We start from the raw sequence: 23,881 nt of genomic DNA, 5'->3' as shown, positions 1-23,881 counted from the left end.
TTTATTATCCATGCTAGAATTGTATTGATAGGAAACTCATATACATGTGTAGATACATAGACAACACCATGTCCCTAGTAAGCCTCTAGTTGACTAGCTCGTTGATCAATAGATGGTTACGGTTTCCTGACCATGGACATTGGATGTCGTTGATAACGGGATCACATCATTAGGAGAATGATCTGATGGACAAGACCCAATCCTAAGCCTAGCACAAGATCATGTAGTTCGTATGCTAAAGCTTTTCTAATGTCAAGTATCATTTCCTTAGACCATGAGATTGTGCAACTCCCGGATACCGTAGGAATACTTTGGGTGTGCCAAACGTCACAACGTAACTGGGTGACTATAAAGGTGCACTACGGATATCTCCGAAAGTGTCTGTTGGGTTGGCACGAATCGAGACTGGGATTTGTCACTCCGTGTGACGGAGAGGTATCTCTGGGCCCACTCGGTAGGACATCATCATAATGTGCACAATGTGATCAAGGAGTTGATCATGGCATGATGTGTTACGGAACGAGTAAAGAGACTTGCCGGTAACGAGATTGAGCAAGGTATCGGGATACCGACGATCGAATCTCGGGCAAGTATCGTACCGATAGACAAAGGGAATTGTATACGGGATTGATTAAGTCCTTGACATCGTGGTTCATCCGATGAGATCATCGTGGAGCATGTGGGAGCCAACATGGGTATCCAGATCCCGCTGTTGGTTATTGACCGGAGAACATCTCGGTCATGTCTGCATGGTTCCCGAACCCGTAGGGTCTACACACTTAAGGTTCGATGACGCTAGGGTTATAAAGGAAGTTTGTATGTGGTTACCGAATGTTGTTCGGAGTCCCGGATGAGATCCCGGACGTCATGAGGAGTTTCGGAATGGTCCGGAGGTAAAGATTTATATATGGGAAGTCCTGTTTTGGTCACCGGAAAAGTTTTGGGGTTTATCGGTAATGTACCGGGACCACCGGGAGGGTCCCGGGGGTCCACCAAGTGGGGCCACCAGCTCCGGAGGGCTGCATGGGCCAAGTGTGGGAGGGGACCAGCCCCAGGTGGGCTGGTGCGCCCCCCCACCAAGGCCCAAGGCTCAAGGAAGAGGGGAAGGGAGCAAACCCTAGGGCAGATGGGCCATAAGGCCCACCCTGGTGCGCCTCCCTCTCCCCCTCCACCTGGCCACACCCTAGATGGGTTTTTGGGGGCTGCCGCCACCCCTAGGGAGGGAACCCTAGGTGGGGGCGCAGCCCCTCCCCTTCCCCTATCTATACTTGAGGTTATGAGGGTTGCAACACATATGATTTGATCTCTCCCTGGCGCAGCCCTACCTCTTCCCTCCTCGTCTCTTGCGGTGCTTGGCGAAGCCCTGCTGGAGTACCACGCTCCTCCACCACCACCACGCCGTTGTGCTGCTGCTGGATGGAGTCTTCCTCAACCTCTCCCTCTCTCCTTGCTGGATCAAGGCATGGGAGACGTCACCGGGCTGTACGTGTGTTGAACGCGGAGGTGCCGTCCGTTCGGCACTAAGGATCTCCGGTGATTTGGATCACGACGAGTACGACTCCTTCAACCCCGTTCTCTTGAACGCTTCCGCTTAGCGATCTACAAGGGTATGTAGATGCACTCTCCTTCCCCTCGTTGCTGGTCTCTCCATAGATAGATCTTGGTGACACGTAGGAAAATTTTGAATTTCTGCTACGTTCCCCGACACTAACCACCATATGCTATTGTTTCGAGAGAGAAGTCTCTAGTGAAAACTATGGCCCCTGGGTCGCCTTTAATCATATTAGTAAAACCAAAAATACCTTGCTGCAATTATATTCCTTTTATTATACTTTTCCTTTTATTATACTTTTCCTTTTATCTATCTACCCCTATCAGAATTAATCTTTGCAAGTAACGAGATCAAGGGGATAGACAACCCTCTTGCGCGCATTTGGTGCAAGTATTTGCTTTTCTGTGTGCAGGTGTTGTTCTCTAGGATTTGTGTGGTTCTCCTACTGGTTCGATATAAACCTTGGTTCTCACCACGAAAAATACTTATCAGATACTATATTGATTCGCCCTTACTCTGCGGGGAAAATCCCAACACAGCTCACAAGTAGGACTCCACTAGGAACAAGGGCCACCGGCACGACCCTTCTGCTTGCCAAATCTTGGTGTCAATGCCACTTGTGAAATAGGCCTCCATTATTATTATTTTCCACATTTTTTGGACCCTTCCTTATTTCTCTCTGAGTTTGGGTGAATTTGCCAAAATTTTCGGCATTTTGCACCTAAAATTCTTATCTTTTTACCTGTACGCTTAAACCATCTGTGGCCATGTGATCATGCCCTTTTAAGCCATAGTCACAGTAGTCATTACAGTGGTTGTGGGTCAAATTTTCCGCAGTCTCAATGTTCTTTAATTCTCCTTCGAATTATCTGTGCTTACGGACTTTGAATTTTATTGCACTTGAGGAGAGAAATGTTCAATCTTCTATAGAAAACCAGGTTTGGGATGACGCCGAGGGGATGTGTTGCTTTCCAAAAGGGTGGGAAACATGCCTTCATAGAACAATCCAGATTTTCTTGGACTCTTCCTTATTTCTCTTCTGAGGTCGTGAACATTCCTAACTTCTCAGCATTTTGCGGCAACCTTTTTTTGTGATTTCTCCAAATTTCTCGAGCTTTTGTCTCCTCTGCAAATTTTCGCTAACTCCCAGCGTACAACCATTGGTCACAACAAATTAGCAAATCACTATTACAAACAATTACACCCTGGTGCGCTGGAATTGACCCCTATGGTCGGTCATCGGTCCTCACTTCACGCCGGTGTGTGTCGTTGTTTTGGTCCTTTGCTACAGTAACAGATTGGACGTCTTTGTATCGTACATATGCTGTCACTCCAGAAGGCATCGACAGCTCACTCTGGCTAGTCGGGAGAGAAGATTTTTCGTACCAGTGTGTCAATCCAATTAAAACCCCCGTGCAATGCTCCAAAAAGTGGGCCCAAGAATGCATGGACACCATGTCTCCGTCTAAATTTCTGATGCTCTCTTTCGAAAAAAGTGGTAGCCGTTAATTTTTTTCCATGCCATGCTGCACTCAGGCAGGAGTAGAAAAGTCTAATCCGAGCAACATTACAATCTCGACAGAGAAACACAGGGAATTGACAGAAGATAGGAAGGTGTCTCACAAGGTTTGATGTCTCCTCGGGAGCTCTGCGGTGGGACTAGCCTCCATCTTTGTGCTTTGCTATCACATATAATACAAAACGTGTGTCCCTTTCACCATGATTCTCAGTCACGTATGAATCAAATGAATGTAATATCAGTGTAGTAATAAGAATATAATTTCCAGTTCAACTTCCAGGTCTTGCGGAACCTCATGGCACGGCAAAAATATATTTATTTTGCACGTGAAAGGAAGGACATTTAGTGGGTATTTGCTTAGGATCTGGCTTGCCTGCTCCTTCCCCATGCTCCCATCCGTGCTCCCACTTCATCCTACGGCTGTATTTTTTCCTTTTTTCATTCTAATCTAATCATCCCCCCTGATTTTAAGGGGTGAGGCCGGGCCTTATTTTGTTTCAATCAAATCAAGCCACGTACGCAGGAGCACGGACGGGAGCACGCGCGGGGAGCAGGCAAGTCTCGTCCATTTGCCTAAGGCCGGTGGGCCATGGCCCCGTCATATTTGTACTTCCTTAAAAGGCTCTCACCGTGATTAAGAGATAAAGCAATGACCAAACAAAACAAAGCGCACAACTCGACACCACACACACCCAACATGGGTGGCAGCACAACCAAGGTGAAGGGTGGTTTGTAGGCCTAAAGACCAAGGTGGCTCTGGCATTCATGACCTATAAGTCAAGAATGATGCCTTACTTAGTAAATGGTTGTTCAGACTTCTTACTAGGATGGTGTTTGGCAACCCCTGCTGCGCAACAAGTATCTATACCAAAAGTTGTGTCTCGGGCTTACTGGAAGCTTGGGGATTCACACTTTTGCGCAGGTCTAATGGCAGCAAAGAAACATATTTTCCGCTTTGGATCTTTCGCGATTAAAGACGGGTCTAAGATTCGTTTTTGGGGGGACATCAGGCTAGAAAATTAATGCTAGTCTTCGTGAATAATATCCAGCTTTGCACCGCATTTTTCGCGATAAGAATGAAACTCTTGCCCAGGTGTTCTGGTCCTTTTCACTAGATATTTCTTTAAGGCGGGATTTGATTGGCCCCCGTCTTGTATCATGGCAACATCTTTTGTCCCGATTGGATACGATTAATCTGACACAAGGACGAGATGTGTTCCGCTGGAACCTCACTGCATCTAGGTCCTTCATAGTCGACTCGATGTATCGTGCGGTCACGCATTTAGAGGTCCCAATGGATAATAACAAGAAAATCTGGAAATCGAAGATTCCACTGAAAGTTAAGATCTTCATGTGGTATCTTGGAAAGAAAGTGGTGCTAATCAAAGATAACCTTGCCCGTCGCAACTAGCATGGAAGCAACAAGTGTGGCTTTTGTACACATGAAGAGACAATCAGACACCTCTTTTTCTAGTGCAAGTTTGCAAGTTCTACGTGGTCAATCATTCAAATAGCGTTTGATTTTTATCCGCCCACAGCATAACCTTCGTATCGGCCCATCACATCCTTTAACATAGGCATAGTGACGGTCTTATTTGACTCTACTAGTGCCGATATGCCATCTTTTTATTTTCTTTCGGACTATTTGTGTTTGGCTGAATGCATCCTAGCTATGCATAAGTCGGATGTTGCTCATCATGATCTGTATTTTCTTGGTGCTACGTTTTGAGTTAATAAAAACGCCCTTTATCAAAAAACACACACCCAAGGGCCAAGGCTCACAAGAGGGTCACGGGGGAAGGGCAGCGCTCAATCTTTGAAGAACATTGATTCCCATAGAAGTAAGCTCCGCCACTGATTGGGCTCTACTAGTAAAATCGATTGTCTGTTCGTGCTCTGAAGCTGAAAACTAACACTACATGGGATTAATTAGTAGTGTATTGAGAAGAGCACGGTGGGCTCACTAACATCCACTTCTTTGACGGCGGCCACTCCATCCGGACACCATTTTGGCTGATAGATATCACAATAGCAAAGTTCAGAAGAGCGTAAGCAAAAGATATACATTATCCAATTCCCTCATGTTCATGTACATACATCTATTATCTATACCTTAGCAATCGGTGCCTCCCAGCTGCGCTGGTGTTCTAAAAAAACAAAAAAGCTGCGCTGGTTTGTTTTTCTCAAAAAAATAGGTTGCGCTGGTTTGTCTATGTCAAAAAAACCTGCATTGGCTCACGCTGACGAGAGACCAGAGGAACAGTCAAAAAGGAATACTGAGTGTAGGGGTGGAAAGTGGTAGTGGATAATCCAAAATATCCGATGTCCGTATTCGAGAAAATGCCTATTCGTATCCGAAACATCCGCATTCGAACCAAAATGGAAATGGAAATTATCCGTATCCGAATTTATTTAACCAAAATGGAAATGGAAATGGTATGAGATATTGACACAAATATGGATATGGAAGTGGATATATCCGTATCCGAATAAGATTATGGCAGGTAATTTTCCAACTTCTAGCCCCAAAATTCCAATTATCCAACATAAAAGCCAAATAAGTGGTCAAAGTTCACTCTTTGTATGATTAAACTTAGAAATTAGTATGCATTACAATAGTGTTTATTCATAAAACCTATTTATCATTGACTTATTGTATGGTACAAGTTTATTTTTTCATGTCATATAGCTATTGACTATTTTACTTAAGCAATATGTTGTTATTATTCGTATTCGTTCCGAATTGAATAAACATCCGATATGTATCCGTATTTGAATAACATCCGAGCCGCATCCATATCCGATAACATCCGTATTCGCATTCGTATTCGTTTTGAAAATATGGAAATGGAAGTGGTAAGAGCACTATCAGATCCGCATCCGATCCGTTTCCACCCCTAACTGAGTGTGTGTTGCTGCTAAATTGCTTTTCTTTTGCGAGGGTGCTAAATTGCACACAAATAAATAGCAGTGTTGTCGGCCTAGCTCAATAACCACATCTACAGATATACGAGTTAGTACTCACAGAAAAAGATATTGGAGTTAGTAAATGCTTATTTCTTTGTGCTGTTTTTTTTCTACTTTAAATAATTTGGGACTATCAACAAAATTCAGAAAATTTAAAAAGTTAGAATTTTTAAATAAAATGTTTGTGGATTCAAAAAATATTCACGATTTTGTAAAAAAAATGTTTTCTTATTCAGAAAGTGTTCAAAATTTTAAAACAAATGTTCCGAAAATCATCAAATATTCATGATATTTTAAAAGTTCATGTACTAAAAAATGTTAATGAAATTGAACAAATGTTTTCCAACTCAAAAACAATTCATGAACGGAAAAATATCCCAAAAATTCAAAAAATGTTCGTGACCTACAAAATACTTTATTGATTCATAAAATTTTCGCTGATTCAAAAAATGATCATACATTTCAAAAAATGTTCGTTAAATAAAAAAATGTTCGTGAATTTAAAAAATTGATCCACCAATTTCCAAAAAATGCTCGTCGATTATAGAAATGTTCGCCCTTTCTAGAAAAAAAAGTGTTTGCAAAAATGTTCATGAATTCAAAAAATATTCTTGATTTTAGAGAATGTTTGAAAATCTGTAAAACTGTTCACAAATTTGAAAAATGTGCACGATTTCAATTGTGTGCATGAGTTTAAATTTTTTTCATGATTTCACAAAATTGAGAGTGATAGTGTATCTCGGTGATGCAGCAAAATGTGGTGATGGCCATTGGAGATTATGATTTTTTTTCTCCTGTTGCAACGCACGGGCCCTTTTGCTAGTACGTACATACACACGTAGCACACTGAAATGATATACTGCAGTAGTAATGAAACTAAACACAAACTGCCAACGTTACTACAAATGTCGACTTATTTCCATCATCACAAACCAACCGTTTCACCCACAGACCAACTAGTATGGCAGTTAAACGCAGCATAGTGGATGAACAGTAAACTGACAGTAGCATGGGAACACTTTGTTCATAGTATCCCACAGCGGCACAGCTCTATTACTCTCAACAGAAACGGTCCTTATACTAAATCCAACCATTAAACATACAGCATGGTCTTTGCACTGAATAATTCTTAAGTCATTCGATTACCTGTTTTCCTTGAGTCAAAATTACTCTCTTCTAAGACCTGCGTGTATCTAAATTCCGTTTCGTAAGAAGCTATGGCCATAAAGCACCCACGTTCCCTGAAGAGAAAGGAATATCATCCACGCAAATGGTTGTCGTGCCTATAAATAGCAGGCACCCAGCCATGACTAATGGCAGTCAAGGTTGCATTCGAGCGTCGATTTGCGTTATCCTGGAAGCCATGGACGCCGCTGGGGTGATCGGGTGTTTCAAGGACAGGAGCATCCTAATCACCGGCTCCACGGGCTTCCTCGGGAAAAGTACGTACACTTGAGTACCTGCCTCTATAGGTTTCTCCTTGATTTCTCTCTTTTGTGCAATAACGCACGCATACTTTCTTGTATGGTCTAACGCAGTGCTGGTGGAGAAGATCCTAAGGGTCCAGCCAGATGTGAGGAAGCTCTACCTCATTGTGCGCGCGGCTGACGCCGCATCCGCCGAGAATCGTGTGCTCACCGAGGTATGTTCGCCTCTGAGTTCAAAGTACTTCCTCTGTTCACTTTTATAAGACCTTGAAGACATTTCAGACAATGTACAAAATAGCCCATTTTAAGTTGTCTGAAATGACTTACAAAAGTGAACGGAGAGAGTAGCATTTTCGCATTACAAAAAATACTATTCATCTGCACTCTCGTAGTTAAATCTTGTTGCAATACATCTTTAATTAAAATGGAACAGAGATGTTGGATGTTGGAATATTTAAAAGAAGAAAATGGAGTCTGTTGATATATATGGATGTTGCAGCATATTCTGTAATTTATTTGTGGAATTTAGCTATTTTTTCAAATTTAACCTTTACTATACATCATATTCTGTACAGGTTGTAGGAACAAAACTCTTTGATGTTCTGCGAAGCAAGCATGGAGCTGATTTCAACTCTTTTATTACAAACAAAATTACCGCTCTACCTGGAGACATCATTAAGGAAACCTGTGCACTTAGGAACTCTATGGTTGAACAGATCTATGAAGAGATCCATGTCATTGTGAGTGTAGCTGCAACTACCAGCTTCTACGAGAGGTGCGCGCGTATAATATAAAAAGGATTGCCTATGCTTTAGTTGACTGAGAAGGATTTATTTCTCAATCGTCGGACGGCACCATCTGTTTCAGAGTACCTATTAGTCAGGAGAAAAAATAGTATACTTATTTTCCTAAAATATGTTCATAATTGTGTTGGCATAAAACTAACGATTAAAGTTTCATTCTATTAATTGTGTAATGTTAGAAACCTCATCAGATTTTTAAATAAAAAAAGTGCAATCTAATTATACATGGAGTAAAAAGATAATACATATGGCCTATGAGTAGTGTATGTATATTGTTCTAATGTGTTCTCTAGGTGTGCGTCACCTTTTCTAGTGCCCGCTATATAAGAAAATTATCGATAAATAAGATGAATTTTGTTTATTAGGAAATAATCCACATGAAAATTATATGTCCACCATTTGTTGTATAGTTATATAGGGCTTAGACTTTCCCTCAATATCTCCTTGTATATTCCATGCGCAGATATGACGTCGCTCTAGCATCAAATACCTTAGGAGTTGCCCACGTGTGCGATTTAGCAAAGAAGTGTGCTAATCTCAAAATGTTGCTTCATGTTTCCACTGGTAAGCATGTCCTATGCTCCTGCTGCTCAGCTCATATTTCTTAAATTAATAAAAGATATATGTGGTTGGATCATAGATTCTCTCTCTCTCTCTCTCTCTCTCTCTCTCTCTGTGTGTGTGTGTGCGCGCGCGCGCGCGTGTGTGTGTGTACTTAACATTATATACCCACAAAAAATTATGTTCTTGTGTTGAGTAGCTTTCGTAGCCGGGGAGCAAGAAGGCCTGTTAGTGGAGAAACCGCTCGATGCAGGCAAAGCACTAAGGAAAGATTATAGCTTGGACATTCAGTCTGAGTTAAAATTAGTTGAGAGTGTCAAGTCAAAACTCAGGGTGCAATTCTCTAACGATAAGATAGAGAAAAGGAAAATGAAGGAACTCGGATTGAAAAGGTTTGGAACATAATATACATACCTTCTTAACTAATTTCCACACATAGATGTGACCAAGAAGTAATACATAACATAGGTAACATCTGCAATTGATAATTGTTTTCAAGGGCAAGGCACTTTGGTTGGCCTAACGTGTATTCACTCACAAAGGCCTTGGGGGAGATGTTGCTTGGAACCTTAGGACGAGACCTTCCAGTTGTCATAGTCCGGCCAAGCATCATATCTAGCACTTTCAAGGAGCCAATGCCCGGATGGACGGAGGGAAGTAGGTAACCATATTAAAATTAAGTTTTTTTTTGTGATTGTAACTGGTTTTGCGTATCTGCAATAGTAGTTATATTCCATGCATGTTAATAGATTGTATCAATTTGGTTGCAGGACAATGGATATGTTGTACGTAGCCTACAATGACCAAAAACTTTCATGTTTCATCTTCAATCGTAATGTCATAATCGATGTGGTGAGTATTGCAAAAAACATAATTCAATAAAAAAAGCATAAACATGTCAAAAGCAACGTTTTTCTGACATTTCCCTCAAATAGAGTGCCTAGATATCATTCTTAATATATCTGGGTCCTTTTTGTGAACGTGCTATATGCCTTGAGTTGTACTCCCTCCATTCCAAAATATAAGGTGCATTGATTTCCATGCAAGTCAACCATTTAAATGATTTCCAAGATTATAGAATAAAATAACAACATATGCAATACCTAAGGCCTCATTCGGTTTGAAAGAATTTCATAGGAAAACATAGGAACAAGGATTCTAGAGGAAAATTTCCTATAGATACATTCGGTTTGTAGGAAATGCGTACATGAATTTCATAGGAGTACTACTCATTTCCTGTGCTTTTGGAGGAAACTACACATCCACTCAAAACTCATTTTATGTGTAGGAACGAGGCAAGTGTCATCCTATCAAATTCCTATACTGATCCCAATTCCTATGTTTTAGTTTGCTCCAAGCCGAATGAGGCCTAATAGATAAAATATGAATATAATTTTCATGATGGGTCTACTGATATAAATTTTGTACTGTGGATATTGATATATTTTTCTAAAATCCCGGTCAAACATGCACTTATTTGACTTTTGAAAAAACAAATACACCTTATATAAAGGAAAGGAGGGAGTATATAAATTTCACTCATATCATAATCAACTAGTATATTCTTTTACACACACTTATGGCAGTTATGGTTTTAGCTTTAATTAGAAAATTGCTATATGTTACAGATACCGGGAGACATGGTGATTAATGCACTGATGGTTGCTATGGCCCTTCATTGGGAGAAGCATGGAACCCAGGCAATTTACCATGTAACATCGGGACATCGGAACCCACTGCGTGGCTCCACTTTTCTGGAATCATTCTATGAGTACTTCCACTCTAATCCTCGTGTAACCAAGGATGGGAGGATTGTCAAGCATGGAAGGGTGACATTATTCAAAAAATACACATTTTTCTCTTTATACATGATCTTGCGGTATAAGCTAGCACTAGAGGTATGTACAAATTTCTTTTGAAGTCATGTATACTCTTATCTATATGATTATAAAGATGCTCATAATACTAGTTAAAAATATGAAAGATCAATCTCCAGCAAAGTTTTTTTTGTTGGTGTTACAATAGTGCAACTTGGAATCTGTCGATTTATTGAAGAGAGGGACAATTTTTTGATACAAAAAAAATTTGAAGTTGTACATTCATGTCATTTAAATGGGGTATTACAAGGAATAGTCGTACCAATATGTTACAACTGTGAATTGTGTAATGACTTGTGTAATTTTGTGATATACAGGCGTTCCATGTGATGAGTGTATTTGGACATTCATTGTCCCAACATTACAACAAGCTCAACCGTGGCTACAAATTCTTGATACTTATCGCAAAGTTGTACGCTCCATATGCATTCTTCAAAGGGTGGTGAGCATCTTCTACTTAATTATAGTATGTCACAATAGAATTAACTCTATTTCATTCTTATAGTCTAAAATAGTAACAATTTCTTCGGGCCCTCGTTTCGCAGAGAGGTAGCTTTAATATCTTTGAATGTTTCTTGAACTTACATGCGAAGAATCTTGTGGTAACAAATTTTTTAGTTCTACATAGTTCTTTGAATGTTTATTGATTGGAAAGCCTAAAGGTACATTTCACAAAACCTAGCATTAATTGCTCCATGTCTATGTTATGTTTTGAATAGTACAGCACTGCAACTGGTCATAGCTAGCGGTAGTTGGTACTTCCTATTAAGACATAATAGGGTAGTGCTGCAAAAATTATTCTATTGTTTGCAATACAAAGTTTCTTCCCAAAGTTTGTAAAATTTATGATCAAGGACCAGCTAGTACTTTCCACGAATGGAAAAGGTATAGCAATGTTCCTAAATCTAGTGTTGTCTAAACATGTGTGCATTGGGGCCTCATATTACTGAGAATATTGAAAATATTGTATTTGTGATAGCTATTGAGATACGCATAAAGATAATATTACCATCATAGATTAAAGCCACTTATCAACTATAAGATACACAAAGAAAACCATCATGCATGTGCAAGCAACATCAACGATAAATAGCAAATTTCTTCTTATATGGGTTTTTCTTTGCTGGTGGATATATACGAACGTTGCTAAACTAATTTGTTATTGTTCTTGGAAAATTTATTAGATGCTCATTTACATCTACGATACTGACCTAACTTTTCTCTCCATCCTATGAAGCTTTGACGACACGAACATGAAAAAATTGTGGGCAATAACCGCTACAGAAGAGCTGGACGATGGCTCCACGTTCGATTGTGATCCTGCATGCATCGAATGGGGCTCATACCTCATCAACACACACATTCCGGCTGCTCTGATGTATGCTTCCAACAATAATCAGATGAAGAAAGCTGGCAGTGCATAGGGGAGTAGATATATTAATAAACTCTATTTCTAATAGTAATCATATATGTCGTGTATGTATCTGTTGTAATGTTTATATATCTGATGTACCACCACATGCTCATGCTTGCCATGTACGTACCTGAAACGTAAATAAATGAAATATAGGTGCCTATATGTGTCATGGCCACCAACAATATTTCAACAATATTTCGTGCGATGTCACACATGTGGTGTGTTCCGACATATAGCATAATAATATGTGTGTCATAAGTTACAGTATCTATACCTACTAATAATGCAAGGTGAAATTATTGGTTTCGTCCGGCATAGGTGGTTTGTTTCTATCCGAGGTTGTACTAATTTTCCGCTTCGTTCATGGCTATAATTTTTGGACCTTTTCAGCTGCACTCGCTCATATAGTGAGCACAAAAATTTGCCGCCACCTGTGTTGTGGCCCATGAAGCCCAGCAGGCATTGCAACCTTACTAAGGAAAAAATAGTTGGCCGGTCAGGAATCGAACTGCCTACCTCCACGTAGGATGCCAAGGCTGCTACCAGCCATCCTAGGTCACACCTTGGGGGTCGGGCTCTCCCGCTAGGTTCCCAGCACGCACTATTGTGCAGGGCCAACGGGTGGCCGACACCTGTCCTGGTAAAACCCCAGCACTTAAACAACCCAGTGTATCTCTCTAATTGCAGTTAGCTTCCATAAAATCAGCAAAACGACATGTTTCTCTCTCGCATAACAACAGATTGCCGCCAAAATCTCTTCGTGGCTTCATCCATCCTTTCTCATACCAATCTATTCCATTGTTAATTGTTGCCCCTGGATCAAAGGAGAATATATAGATCAAGATTGATAGGAAATTGTCCTCTCCGTGGATCAACATCTACGGTGTTCTTCAGCATGGACGGAGCTCCTGCCATTTCATCGTCCGATCCTGCCACCTCATCGTCCGTAGATATGTTCTTGCGCCTGGGATGTACAGATTGTCAACACTCTTGATCATACAAATTACTCCCAGTACTTCATCTTCTGTAGCCCTGTTTCTTTCAAACACATGCAAATTAATCCTTCAGAATTGCATTATAATTTTGTTAGTGATGATTACTCCTACGATGTTGCGCATGTTATGCATCAAAGTACCACCTAAGTTTATTATAAATTTTACTACCTGAGATTTCTCCTTTGACATAGCTACGTCTGAGCTAAACTTGGATATGGAAGTCTTCTTTCGTTTAGGGTGAAGTAAGACCAAGCTCATGAGCTTATTATCCTAGACCTATCCCTCTTATACTTAAGAAAAGAGAATAGAAGTGATTCCTTTTCTTTCTATACGAAACTCAATGATTTCGTTTGTGTTCATGTTGTAGTTGTTTTTGCATTAGTTGCAACTTCCTCGGTCTTAGTAATTAGTGTACCCCTTGTATTTGCTTCTCCTGATGGTTGGTCAAATAATAAAGATGTTGTATTTTCCAGTACATCATTATGGATTGGACTAGTCTTTCTCATAGCTATTCTGAATTCTCTTATTATCTTCTTTGCTAACTCTAATGATAGATATTACTGTATCAAAGAAAAAGATCAATATTTTGCTAATGCTCCCGTGAATACCATGTGTTGTTTTCCGGAAAAAAATGCTCTATCTTTAAGTGCTTTTCAGGTTTCACTAAAACCAGGAATGTGAATATCGTGTGAACTTTTACTCCACGTGTCGTCCGTGAACTAATTAGTATATGATATTTTTTATGTTGTGTAGATCATGACACCAAAAATGTGGGAGAGGCAGGTCAAAACACATATGATGATTACAGAAAAAGGTGAAAACTAGAGATAGGAATGGAATTTGAGAATGAAGAGATAGCATATGAGTTTTATAATGCATATGCAGGTCATGTTGGTTTCAGTGTCAGGAAATTTTGGCATGATAAATCCTCAACGAATGTTATTCGAACAAAGAAATTTGTATGCTCGAAGGCAGGTTTCAAGGACAAGAGCAAGGAACAATGTCAGCGGAAGCGAGCAGATACAAGAGTTGAGTGTCTGGCAGATATGACCATCAAAATAAGTGCTAATGGAAAATATGTTGTAAGCAGCTTTGAGGATGCTCATAATCATGAACTCGTAACTCCATGCAAAGCCCATCTACTACGATCTCAAAGAAGAATTACAGAAGCTCAGAAGGCCTAGGTTGACATATTGAATGATTCAGGTATTAGACCAAAATCTGGTCATGAAATGATGAGTAGACAAGCAGGGGGTAGGCGATGTCTTAGCTTTGGTCAAAAGGATTATAAAAATTATCTCCGATCAAAGCGTATGTAGTCAATCCAAGAAGGAGATACAGGTGCCATTCTTCAACACCTACAGGACAAGCAGATGGAAAATCCTTCTTTTTTATGCTATACAAGTAGATGAAGATGAGATGATAACCAATATATTCTGGGCAGATGCAAGATCAATATTAGATTATCACTACTTTGGTGATGTAGTATGCTTTGACACAACCTTTAAGACAAATAGTTATGGCAGACCATTCGCCCCTTTTGTTGGTTTCAACCATCATAAACAAATAGTGGTTTTTGGAGCTGCATTATTGTATGATGAAACATCAAAGACGTTTGAATGGTTGTTTGAAACATTCAAAAGGGCCATGTCAAGAAAAGAACCGAAGACAATATTGACCGATCAATATGCTGCCATTATTAGTGCCATTGGCAAGGTTTTTACTAACTCAATACATCGTCTATGTGTGTGGCACATGTATCAGAACGCTGCAAAACATTTGATTCATGTTTTTCAAGGTTCCAAGACATTTAAGAAATATTTTGGCAAGTGTGTATATGATTTGAAGAAGTTGATGAATTCATAGCAGGTTGGAATGATATGCTAGTGAAATATAATTTGGAAGATAATGACTGGCTACATAGATTATTACAGAACAAGGAGAAGTCGGCTTTGGTTTATGGTCGACAAACCTTTTCTGCAGATATGATATCCACACAAAGAAGCGAGAGTATGAATGCACTATTGAAACGATACCTGCATGTTCGCCTTGATTTATTAGATTTCTTCAAGCACTATGAGAGGACCGTGGGTGATAGAAGGTATGCTGAAGTGGAAAGTGATTTCTATGCGAGTCGAACATCACCAAAGGTGCCATATGTGCAGATGCTTATACAAACATCGAAAGTATATACATCTGCTATGTTTGAGATATTTAAAGGAGAATTTGACATGGTAATGGGATATTGTGTGTACGAGAGTGGTCGTACTGGCTCTATTTCTGAATTCAAGGTTACCCATTCAGCTAGCCAAAATAGTCATACTGTGAAATTTGATCCCGATGGATCAAAAGTTTCATGCTCATGCAAAAAGTTTGAATTTGTTGGGGTATTGTGTCGTCACGCATTGAAGGTGTTGGACCACAACAATATAAAGGAGTTGGCACCGGAATATATCTTGACAAGATGGACAAGGCGAGCAAAATCAGGGCCCTCACAGGCAATTCAAAAGTGCAGTGATGATGAAGATACAAGAGTTATGCTAGCTAGGTAGTATGGATCATTATGCCGCACTTACAATAACATTTTGAGCAAAGCAGCAACAAGCAAAGAGGCATATGCACTACTGCAAAGTATGCCAATTGAACTAATGGAAAAGGTGGACCAAATTTTACATGGAAATCAATCAAAAGATATATCACCAAATCATAAACAAGCAGAGAAGGAACCAGTTGAATGCAACATTGAGAATGTAGTCACAGAAAGCAACCAGTTGAATGCAACCTTGAGAATGTAGTCAAGTACAGGGAATAAAGAGAAAAGAACAAGGAAATAGCAACAAGAGGATTAAATCTGGACTGGAGCTGAACAATAAGAATAAATGTAATAATAAAGGTATGGTATTCCACAAGAAATAGCTAAATAAATATCTGGTTAGGTTATTGAAATAGATCTGACAAATTGTTTTGCAAATAGGTCAAGGAACAACATGCAAGAATAAGAGTGGTGATTGTGCTTCTACATCATCTAGACCAAATCCTAGCTTCAGCATATCAAATGAGAACTATAATTTGCAAGTATTACAGCATGCTATGCCTCCACTACCAAATGCTGCTAATTACAATTTGCAAGTATTGTAGCATGCTATGCCTCCAGTGCCAAATGTTGCGAATTACAATCTGCAAGTATTGCCGCCCACTATGCCTTCGGCGCCACAATCTGTTTCCCCATTACCACATGCACATAATTATAATTTGCATGTACTGCCGGGTACCATGACATCGGTACCACAACCTGAGAACTATAATTTGCAAGTATTACAGCATGGCTTGCCTCCGCTATCACCGGCAAGCACTACTAGTTTTCAACAGTTACTTGGCTTGCGACCACAACAACCATATTTCTATCATAGCATTCAACCAGGTCATCTATGTTTATTTAGTTAATTGCTAAAATTAAGACGAGCATGCACGGGTCATTTACTTTTTGATTAACACTACATGTAGACTTTTGTGGTGTCATCGGACTCCGGATGTCCAACATCTCATAATCACCAGGCGCCAACTAGCACTCAACCAAGTCAGGTAGAATTTTATTAGTTAATCGCTCGAAATTAAAATGAACATGCACATGCCATTTGCTTGTATTGACTTTTGAATCAACATTGTATGTAGAGTTCCCAAATGCTATCGGACTCGTGATGGCCAACATCTCAAAAATGACCAGCAGCTAATTCAGGTATTGTTCACTTGCAAGTCATATTCCCAAATGAAGTTTACTGTTTATATCTCCTAAGAAATCATTTCTTTGTTCTTCCAGGTCTTGGGTAGCCAATCAAGTCACATACAAGATAAACACTTTTAAATAGCTCTATATGTAAACTTTGTATCTCAGGATTGCTCTACAAGACAGTTCCCTTGAGATGTAATAATGTATCTTACCGTTCCTTTTGATGTTAGATGCACAATGGTTTTATGCTCAAATAAAAATATATGGATTATTTGCTGGTTATTTCTTTTGATATGTTAGATGTGTAACTGAGGTTTAGTTCCCTAGCTAAATGTGGTCTTATAGGCACTAAATTCACTAAAAGGTGCTTTCACCAATTTCTGATTTCCTCTGCACTGTATGACTGAAGAGCATAGGAGAGTACATAGCTTGCATACTTGAGAGTTGAGTACATAGCTACTAGTAGTACAGAGCTAGTACATTGCTACCAGTAAAGAGCTCGCATGCATACGTATATAGCGACGGGCCCTGCCTTGCCGCCGGCCAAGTCCACGGCCGAGTGTGGTGCAGCGCGCCTTAGCTGAGCGGAGCTAGCCGTGACGGATCCCACCTTGCCTCCAGCCAAGAACGGCCCCAGGCGAGCGGCGGCGAGTCCTGCCTTACCGCCTTCCAACCCCGCGGCTCCTGGCGGAGACGGGTGGCGCTAGCCATGACAGCTCCGGGCGGCGAAGCGTGTTAGAGACGAACGGCCCTATACAGCTCCGGTCTTGCCGCCGGCGACTGACCTGAAGGGTGGATTTCACTCCCTCCCAATGGAATGAGTGGCTGTGGAAAGGGAATGGCAGCAGCGGTACGCTGGAATAAGGCAAAGAAAAATCATTTTCAGTAAATTAAGAAAAGGAAAATATTTTATTAAGTGGTGGGGTCCTACCAGGACAGGTGTCGGCCACCCGTTGGCCCTGCACAATAGTGCGTGCTGGGAACCGAGTGCGTGCTGGGAACCGTATCAATTTATATACGTCTACGAAATTTGCATTTACATGGAAATCAGTTCAGCGCATGCCCGCTAGCTACGTCCTTCACTGATGCACCGTTCTAGTTCTAGGACCCGCCACAGACAAAAAAAATCAATTTATATACGTCATGAAGCTGATATGATGCCGTGTCACCAATTTATATGAAGTTAGTTACAACGTGAACACCTCGCTACTAATTCACAACTATTTTGGACAGAAACCTAATAAGTAGAATTTAGAAGCATCCTACTTTTCAGTCCACAAGTAAGTTTGTGAATTGGATCCAGTACCGAAAACAATTTGGTTTAACATGTCTGTTCTAACACTTTTTAATTAACAACCATCCACATACATATATGTATTTTGATTCTATGTCAAGTCAGTGACAATTTTTATGAAATTCTTCAGGTTTGCTTAGTGAAGTTGCATTCAACATTTAATTGTGGAAATATTTTGCACCATTTAGCACTATTAAAGACTGTTATTCTCCATCTTAAATGTTTGTAGAGCTATTGTTTGCCCCTTTTTTGCCCCCATTGATCGCATGTAAATATCAACCTAAAGAAAGAAAGGCAGACTGTCATGGTACTGGAACAAAATAGAAAGGGTGCACAATACTTAAAAGCGCTGATTCTGCTTTTTGACAACTTACTCGTGCCTTTGTTCAATGTGAAATTTCAAAAAATGTGTACTTGGCCTCTAATTCGTTGATTATTGATAAAATCCTGGGGCATCTCTTCTTTTTTGTACCTTAGTGTTACACAGTAAAATCGTCTGGGATAGCATTTTGTTTTTGATTTCTTGAACTAGATAATGGCCAAACTGTTTATGTTTATGTTTTCTTCGAGCTAGCAAGCTACCAAGGAGAACATGAACATGGACCTAAGTTAGGGGTGTACAATTTATTTTTCTTCCTGTTGCAACACATGACACTTTTGCTAGTAAATATTAGTGCAATTGAGTTATTTCTAGTAGAAGAATTTCTCAAATGCGTGAGTATTTGTATTTACACTAGCAGAAAACAGGGCTTTGGTTGGAACCCGCCAAGCCCATTAGTCCCGGTTCAGTCAAGAACCGGGACCCATGGGGGGCATACGTCCCGGTTCGTGCACCCAGGGGCCCGGCCGGGCCTCAGGAGGCATTTGTCTCGGTTTATGTGGACCCATTTATCCCGGTTCTCGGCACGAACCGGGACCAATGGGCCTCGCTCCTGGCCCACAACCATTGGTCCCAATTTGTGCCTAGAACCGGGACAGAAGGGTGGCCTTTAGTCCCAGTTCCAGCCACGAACCGGGACAAATGAGGTGCCTATATATACCCCTCGCCGGCGAGTAGAGCAGTCCACACTGCTCTGTTTTTTTGACCGGCGAGGGGAGGGCATTTTGGTGCTCTAGCTCACCTCCTATGCACATGAGGTGTTCGATGAAATGCCCGAGCCATGCTAGTTAAGTTTTCTCCTCTCGAAGCTCGACCTCCGAGCTCCATTTTTCCTGAGATTTGTCTAGGTTTAGCGGTCCGTGACGCCCCGTCCCCGTCTTCACCGCCGTCGATCGCCCGCGCCGATCTCGTCGCCGGCACCACCGTGGTGAGCCTCTTGTTCTTATCTTCTTTCTGAAAGAAAAAAATTCTTACTTTAGATAGATACTTGTCTAATTTTCTTACTTTTGACACACATAATTATATATAATGCACGCAGATGAACCGGCAATGGATGTACGGTGACAGACACACCTCTGAGTACATTAAGGGCCTGCATAATTTTCTCGAAGTGGCTGAGGCAAACAAGCAGAATGGTTTTATGTGTTGTCCATGCCCTAATTATGGGAATACGAAGTCTTACTCTGACCGGAAAATCCTTCACACCCACCTGCTTTATAAGGGTTTCATGCCACACTATAATGTTTAGACGAGGCATGGAGAAATAAGGGTTATAATGGAAGACAGCGAAGAAGAAGAGGACGATGACAACTATGTGCCCCCTGAATACGGTGATGCTGCAACGGGGGAAGCTGCTGAAGATCAAGAGGAACCAGACGATGTGCCCGATGATGATGATCTCCGCCGGGTCATTGTCGATGCAAGGACACAATGCGAAAGTCAAAAGGAGAAGCTGAAGTTCGACCGCATGTTAGAGGATCACAAAAAAGGGTTGTACCCCAATTGCGAAGATGGCAACACAAAGCTCGGTACCATACTGGAATTGCTGCAGTGAAAGGCAGAGAATGTTGTGCCTGACAAAGGATTTGAGAAGCTACTGAAAATATTGAAGAAGAAGCTTCCAAAGGATAACGAATTGCCCGACACTACACACACAGCAAAGAAGGTCGTATGCCCTCTAGGATTGGAGATGCAGAAGATACATGCATGCCCTAATGACTGCATCCTCTACCGTGGTGCGTACGAGGATTTGAACGCATGCCCGGTATGCGGTGCATTGCGGTATAAGATCAGACGAGATGACCCTGGTGATGTTGACGGCGAGCCCCCCAGGAAGAGGGTTCCTGCGAAGGTGATGTGGTATGCTCCTATAATACCACGGTTGAAACGTCTGTTCAGAAACAAAGAGCATGCCAAGTTGATGCGATGGCACAGAGAGGGCCGTAAGAAAGACGGGAAGTTGAGAGCACCCGCTGACGGGTCGCAGTGGAGAAAAATTGAGAGAAATTACTGGGCTGAGTTTGCAGGAGACCCAAGAAACGTATGGTTTGGTTTAAGCGTGGATGGCATTAATCCTTTCGGGGAGCAGAGCAGCAACCACAGCACCTGATTTGTGACTCTATGTATGTATAACCTTCCTCCTTGGATGTGCATGAAGCGGAAGTTCATTATGATGACAATTCTCATCCAAGGCCCTAAGCAACCCGGCAACGACATTGATGTGTACCTAAGGCCATTAGTTGAAGAAATTTTACAGCTGTGGAATGGAAACGGTGTACGTGTGTGGGATGAGCACAAACAGGAGGAATTTAACATGCACACGGTTGCTGTTTGTAACTATCAACGATTGGCTCGCTCTCAGTAACCTTTCAAGACAGACAAATAAGGGATACCATGCATGCACGCATTGTTTAGCTGACACCGAAAGTATATACTTGGACAAATGCATGAAGAATGTGTACCTGGGCCATCATCGATTTCTTCCGACCAACCATCAATGTCGAAAGAAAGGCAAGCATTTCAAAGACGAGGCAGATCACCGGAAGAAGCCCGCCATGCGTACCGGTGATCACTTACTTGCTATGGTCAATGATTTACACGTAATCTTTGGAAAGGGTCCCGGTGGACTAGCTGTTCCCAATTACGCTTAGAGACGTGCACCCATGTGGAAGAAGAAATCTATATTTTGGGACCTATCCTACTGGAAAATCCTAGAGGTCTGCTCTTCAATCGACGTGATGCATGTGACGAAGAACCTTTGCGTGAACCTGCTAGGCTTCTTGGGCGTGTAGAGGAAAAACTAAAATTAGTAAGTACTACTTGATTTTAGGTTAGTGCTTAGTAGTTGAACAAGTTGATTTAATAAAACTACTTTATTTTACTATATATAGAAGTAGTTTATTTTTTGTAAGTACTACTTTATTTTATTTATAGTAAGTGCTTAATAGTTGAACTAGTTGATTTAACAAAACTACTTTATTTTACTATATATAGAAGTTGTTTATTTTTAGCAAAAAAATTAATAGAACTAGTTTATTTTTTTAGTTCAAGCAATTATTCCCACATCGACGTCGACGATGCCTATCCCGCATCCTCGTCGTCGACTCGGCGGAGGAGGCCGGCTTGATCAGAGGGGCCATGTCTGGAACTGGGCTCCACCGGGCTGGTATTGGGAGGTGCTACCTTCGGGGGGCGTAGGTTGGTGAGGAGCCAGCCCGTCGTTGACCCGATCCTTGTTTGGTGGTGGTCGCGTGGGCCAGTGACTGTGCCATGCAAGACGTTATGTCTTGGAGAGGATGGGTTTCGAAGACCATGAAAGTTCCGAAACAAAGAAAATTCACCTACGGACCCATCATGGTGTGGATTTTGAAGTAAAGCTATACAATTCTGAGAGCGTAACTCATTTTGGTTGCAAAAAATGGGAAGCACTTTGCAAGATTTATGGTTTTCATGAGGATATGCTTGTCACCATGGATCTTGGTGATCCTAAAATCGAGCAAGACAATACGGAAATTTGGGTCCTTGTTGATACGCCTCCAATTCTACCACTATGTGAGTTTCTCAAACATAGTTATTAGCTAATTTGTTCATTTCAAAATAGTTGACAGCTTATTTTCATTCTTCAAAGAATGTGCGGAAGATGGTAGACAGAACCTACTACACCGAAGGCTCCGAATTAACTTATCAGGAGAAAAATCATCTGATCGCATTTTGTACTGATCTTGAGAATTACAATATCTACAATCAAACTCCTCAATATTATGGTCAATACGTGCCACTAGTGCACGTGTTGAACTACGGTAACTACTATGGAGATATCCTGGTAAGATTTTTTACTATTACGACATCCGTGCATCTTTTGCATACTTCTGAAACTAGTACATCATTTGCTAACTATGAAGTTATTACTATGTATTTCAACAGATAATCCCAGAGGATTGTGTGCCTCATTTGATGTATCAGAAAGGTAGCCTTAATGTTTTGAACATACAGCTAGGTCATCCTACGAGTCTCAACTGTCCATACCGGATTTCTAAAAGAAGTGGAGACATGCTAATCAAAGCATGGAAAAAAGTATGGACCATCGTAAGGAGGTTCTTGGAAGCAAAAGGAAGCGAAGCGCAAGAATTGGAGACATGATGATCTCCATTCTCCATAATGGAGAGTCAGGGTCTATATTGTTTTATGCTATTTTACCTTAAAGAGGGTATTTAGGTCCTACCTAATATTGATGATCATGTGCCTAGAACAATTAAGTAGGGTTGGTTCTATGACTATGAGGATGATGATCGTATGACTTGTTATTAATAACGAGTAGAAGTTGTATGATGATGATTAGTAGGACTTATTATTATGATGATGCATGATGCGGGCATGAAGAGTTATTATGTATCAGTGGTGAAATGAATATGGATTGGATTGAAGTGAAGGCAACATGCATGTGGTGCATGTTGAAAGTAGTACTAATCCAAACTTGATCAAGTTACGATTAGTATTACTTTCGACATGCACCACATGTTGCCTTCACTTTAATCTAAGCCATGTTTAGGCATAGCAGTAGCGTTGGTAAACCAAGCACGGAGATAAGAGAGGACACTTGTCTCTATTACCTAGCTAACACACCCTAAATTACCCCCTAAACCACCCCCTTTCAGAAAAAAATCAAAAACCTCAGCTCCTGCCAGCTGCTGACGCGTGGGCGCCTATTTGGTCCCGGTTGGTGCCACCAACCGGGACCAAAGGCCCTCCTGCCTGGGTTCGTAGCACCGGCCACATGGAGGCCCATCTGTCCCGGTTCGTGTAAGAACCGGGACTAAAGGCCTAAGGCTTTAGTAACAACCCTTTAGTCCCGGTTCAAAAACTGGGACAAATGGGCCTTACGAACCGGGACAATAGGCCCTTTTTCTACTAGTGTTACTCCAACAAAGGATGACGGAGTACCCATCTTCCTAGGCACTCCGCACGCGATCAACGCCTCCCTGCCGTCAGTTGGCTACTGGCTTGCCACAGGAGCCACCCAGGACCAACATGAGCCATCCGATCTGCCCAGACGGCTCGTGTCGGGCGGGCTAACACGTCTAGACGGTCCATGATGAGTGGACTGCCTGATGGGTCCGGTCCACCTATCATTGGGTAGCTTCAGCTGCGCCTGCGGTTGAGGCAGCACGCGGTTTCTTGCACGTGACGGCGTTTTTGCCTCGTGTCGTCTGATATGCCCGGTGGCTGGTGCCTGTGCGACCCGGCTGATATATCCATGATTGATGGACCGCTTCAGCTGCGCCTTGTGACTCAAGCCGGTCGTGCACTCGGGTCGCACCGCCGCCCCATGCATATGCATTATCATATCCCAATGTAGCAGCTAA

The 23,881-nt window shown here is 41.4% G+C and overlaps 1 protein-coding gene across 1 annotated transcript; it reads left to right on the top strand.

The window, feature by feature from the left end:
• The first annotated feature begins 7,365 nt into the window (after window positions 1-7,365).
• LOC125523062 (alcohol-forming fatty acyl-CoA reductase-like) lies at window positions 7,366-12,344 on the top strand. Its single transcript, XM_048688104.1, has 10 exons — window positions 7,366-7,480; window positions 7,577-7,680; window positions 8,041-8,240; window positions 8,732-8,832; window positions 9,029-9,221; window positions 9,329-9,490; window positions 9,600-9,681; window positions 10,458-10,727; window positions 11,024-11,148; window positions 11,944-12,344. Exons 1-10 carry the CDS (start codon window positions 7,402-7,404, stop codon window positions 12,128-12,130), a joined length of 1,503 nt encoding a protein of 500 aa, XP_048544061.1. The 5' UTR covers window positions 7,366-7,401; the 3' UTR covers window positions 12,131-12,344.
• Window positions 12,345-23,881: the final 11,537 nt, after the last annotated feature.

This window comes from Triticum urartu, chromosome 7, assembly GCF_003073215.2.
Source record: "Triticum urartu cultivar G1812 chromosome 7, Tu2.1, whole genome shotgun sequence".
NCBI classification, from domain to species: Eukaryota; Viridiplantae; Streptophyta; class Magnoliopsida; order Poales; family Poaceae; genus Triticum; species Triticum urartu.
The sequence above is the reverse complement of the archived record's forward strand: the minus strand, read 5'-3'. Positions and strand labels throughout refer to the sequence as shown.

Coding starts and splice junctions, on each gene's coding strand:
- LOC125523062 (XM_048688104.1), top strand. CDS start 7,402: ATGGACGCCGCTGGGGTGATCGGGTGTTTCAAGGACAGGAGCATCCTA. Junction 8,241..8,731: donor ACTACCAGCTTCTACGAGAG/GTGCGCGCGTAT, acceptor TTCCATGCGCAG/ATATGACGTCGCTCTAGCAT. Junction 9,491..9,599: donor GGATGGACGGAGGGAAGTAG/GTAACCATATTA, acceptor ATTTGGTTGCAG/GACAATGGATATGTTGTACG.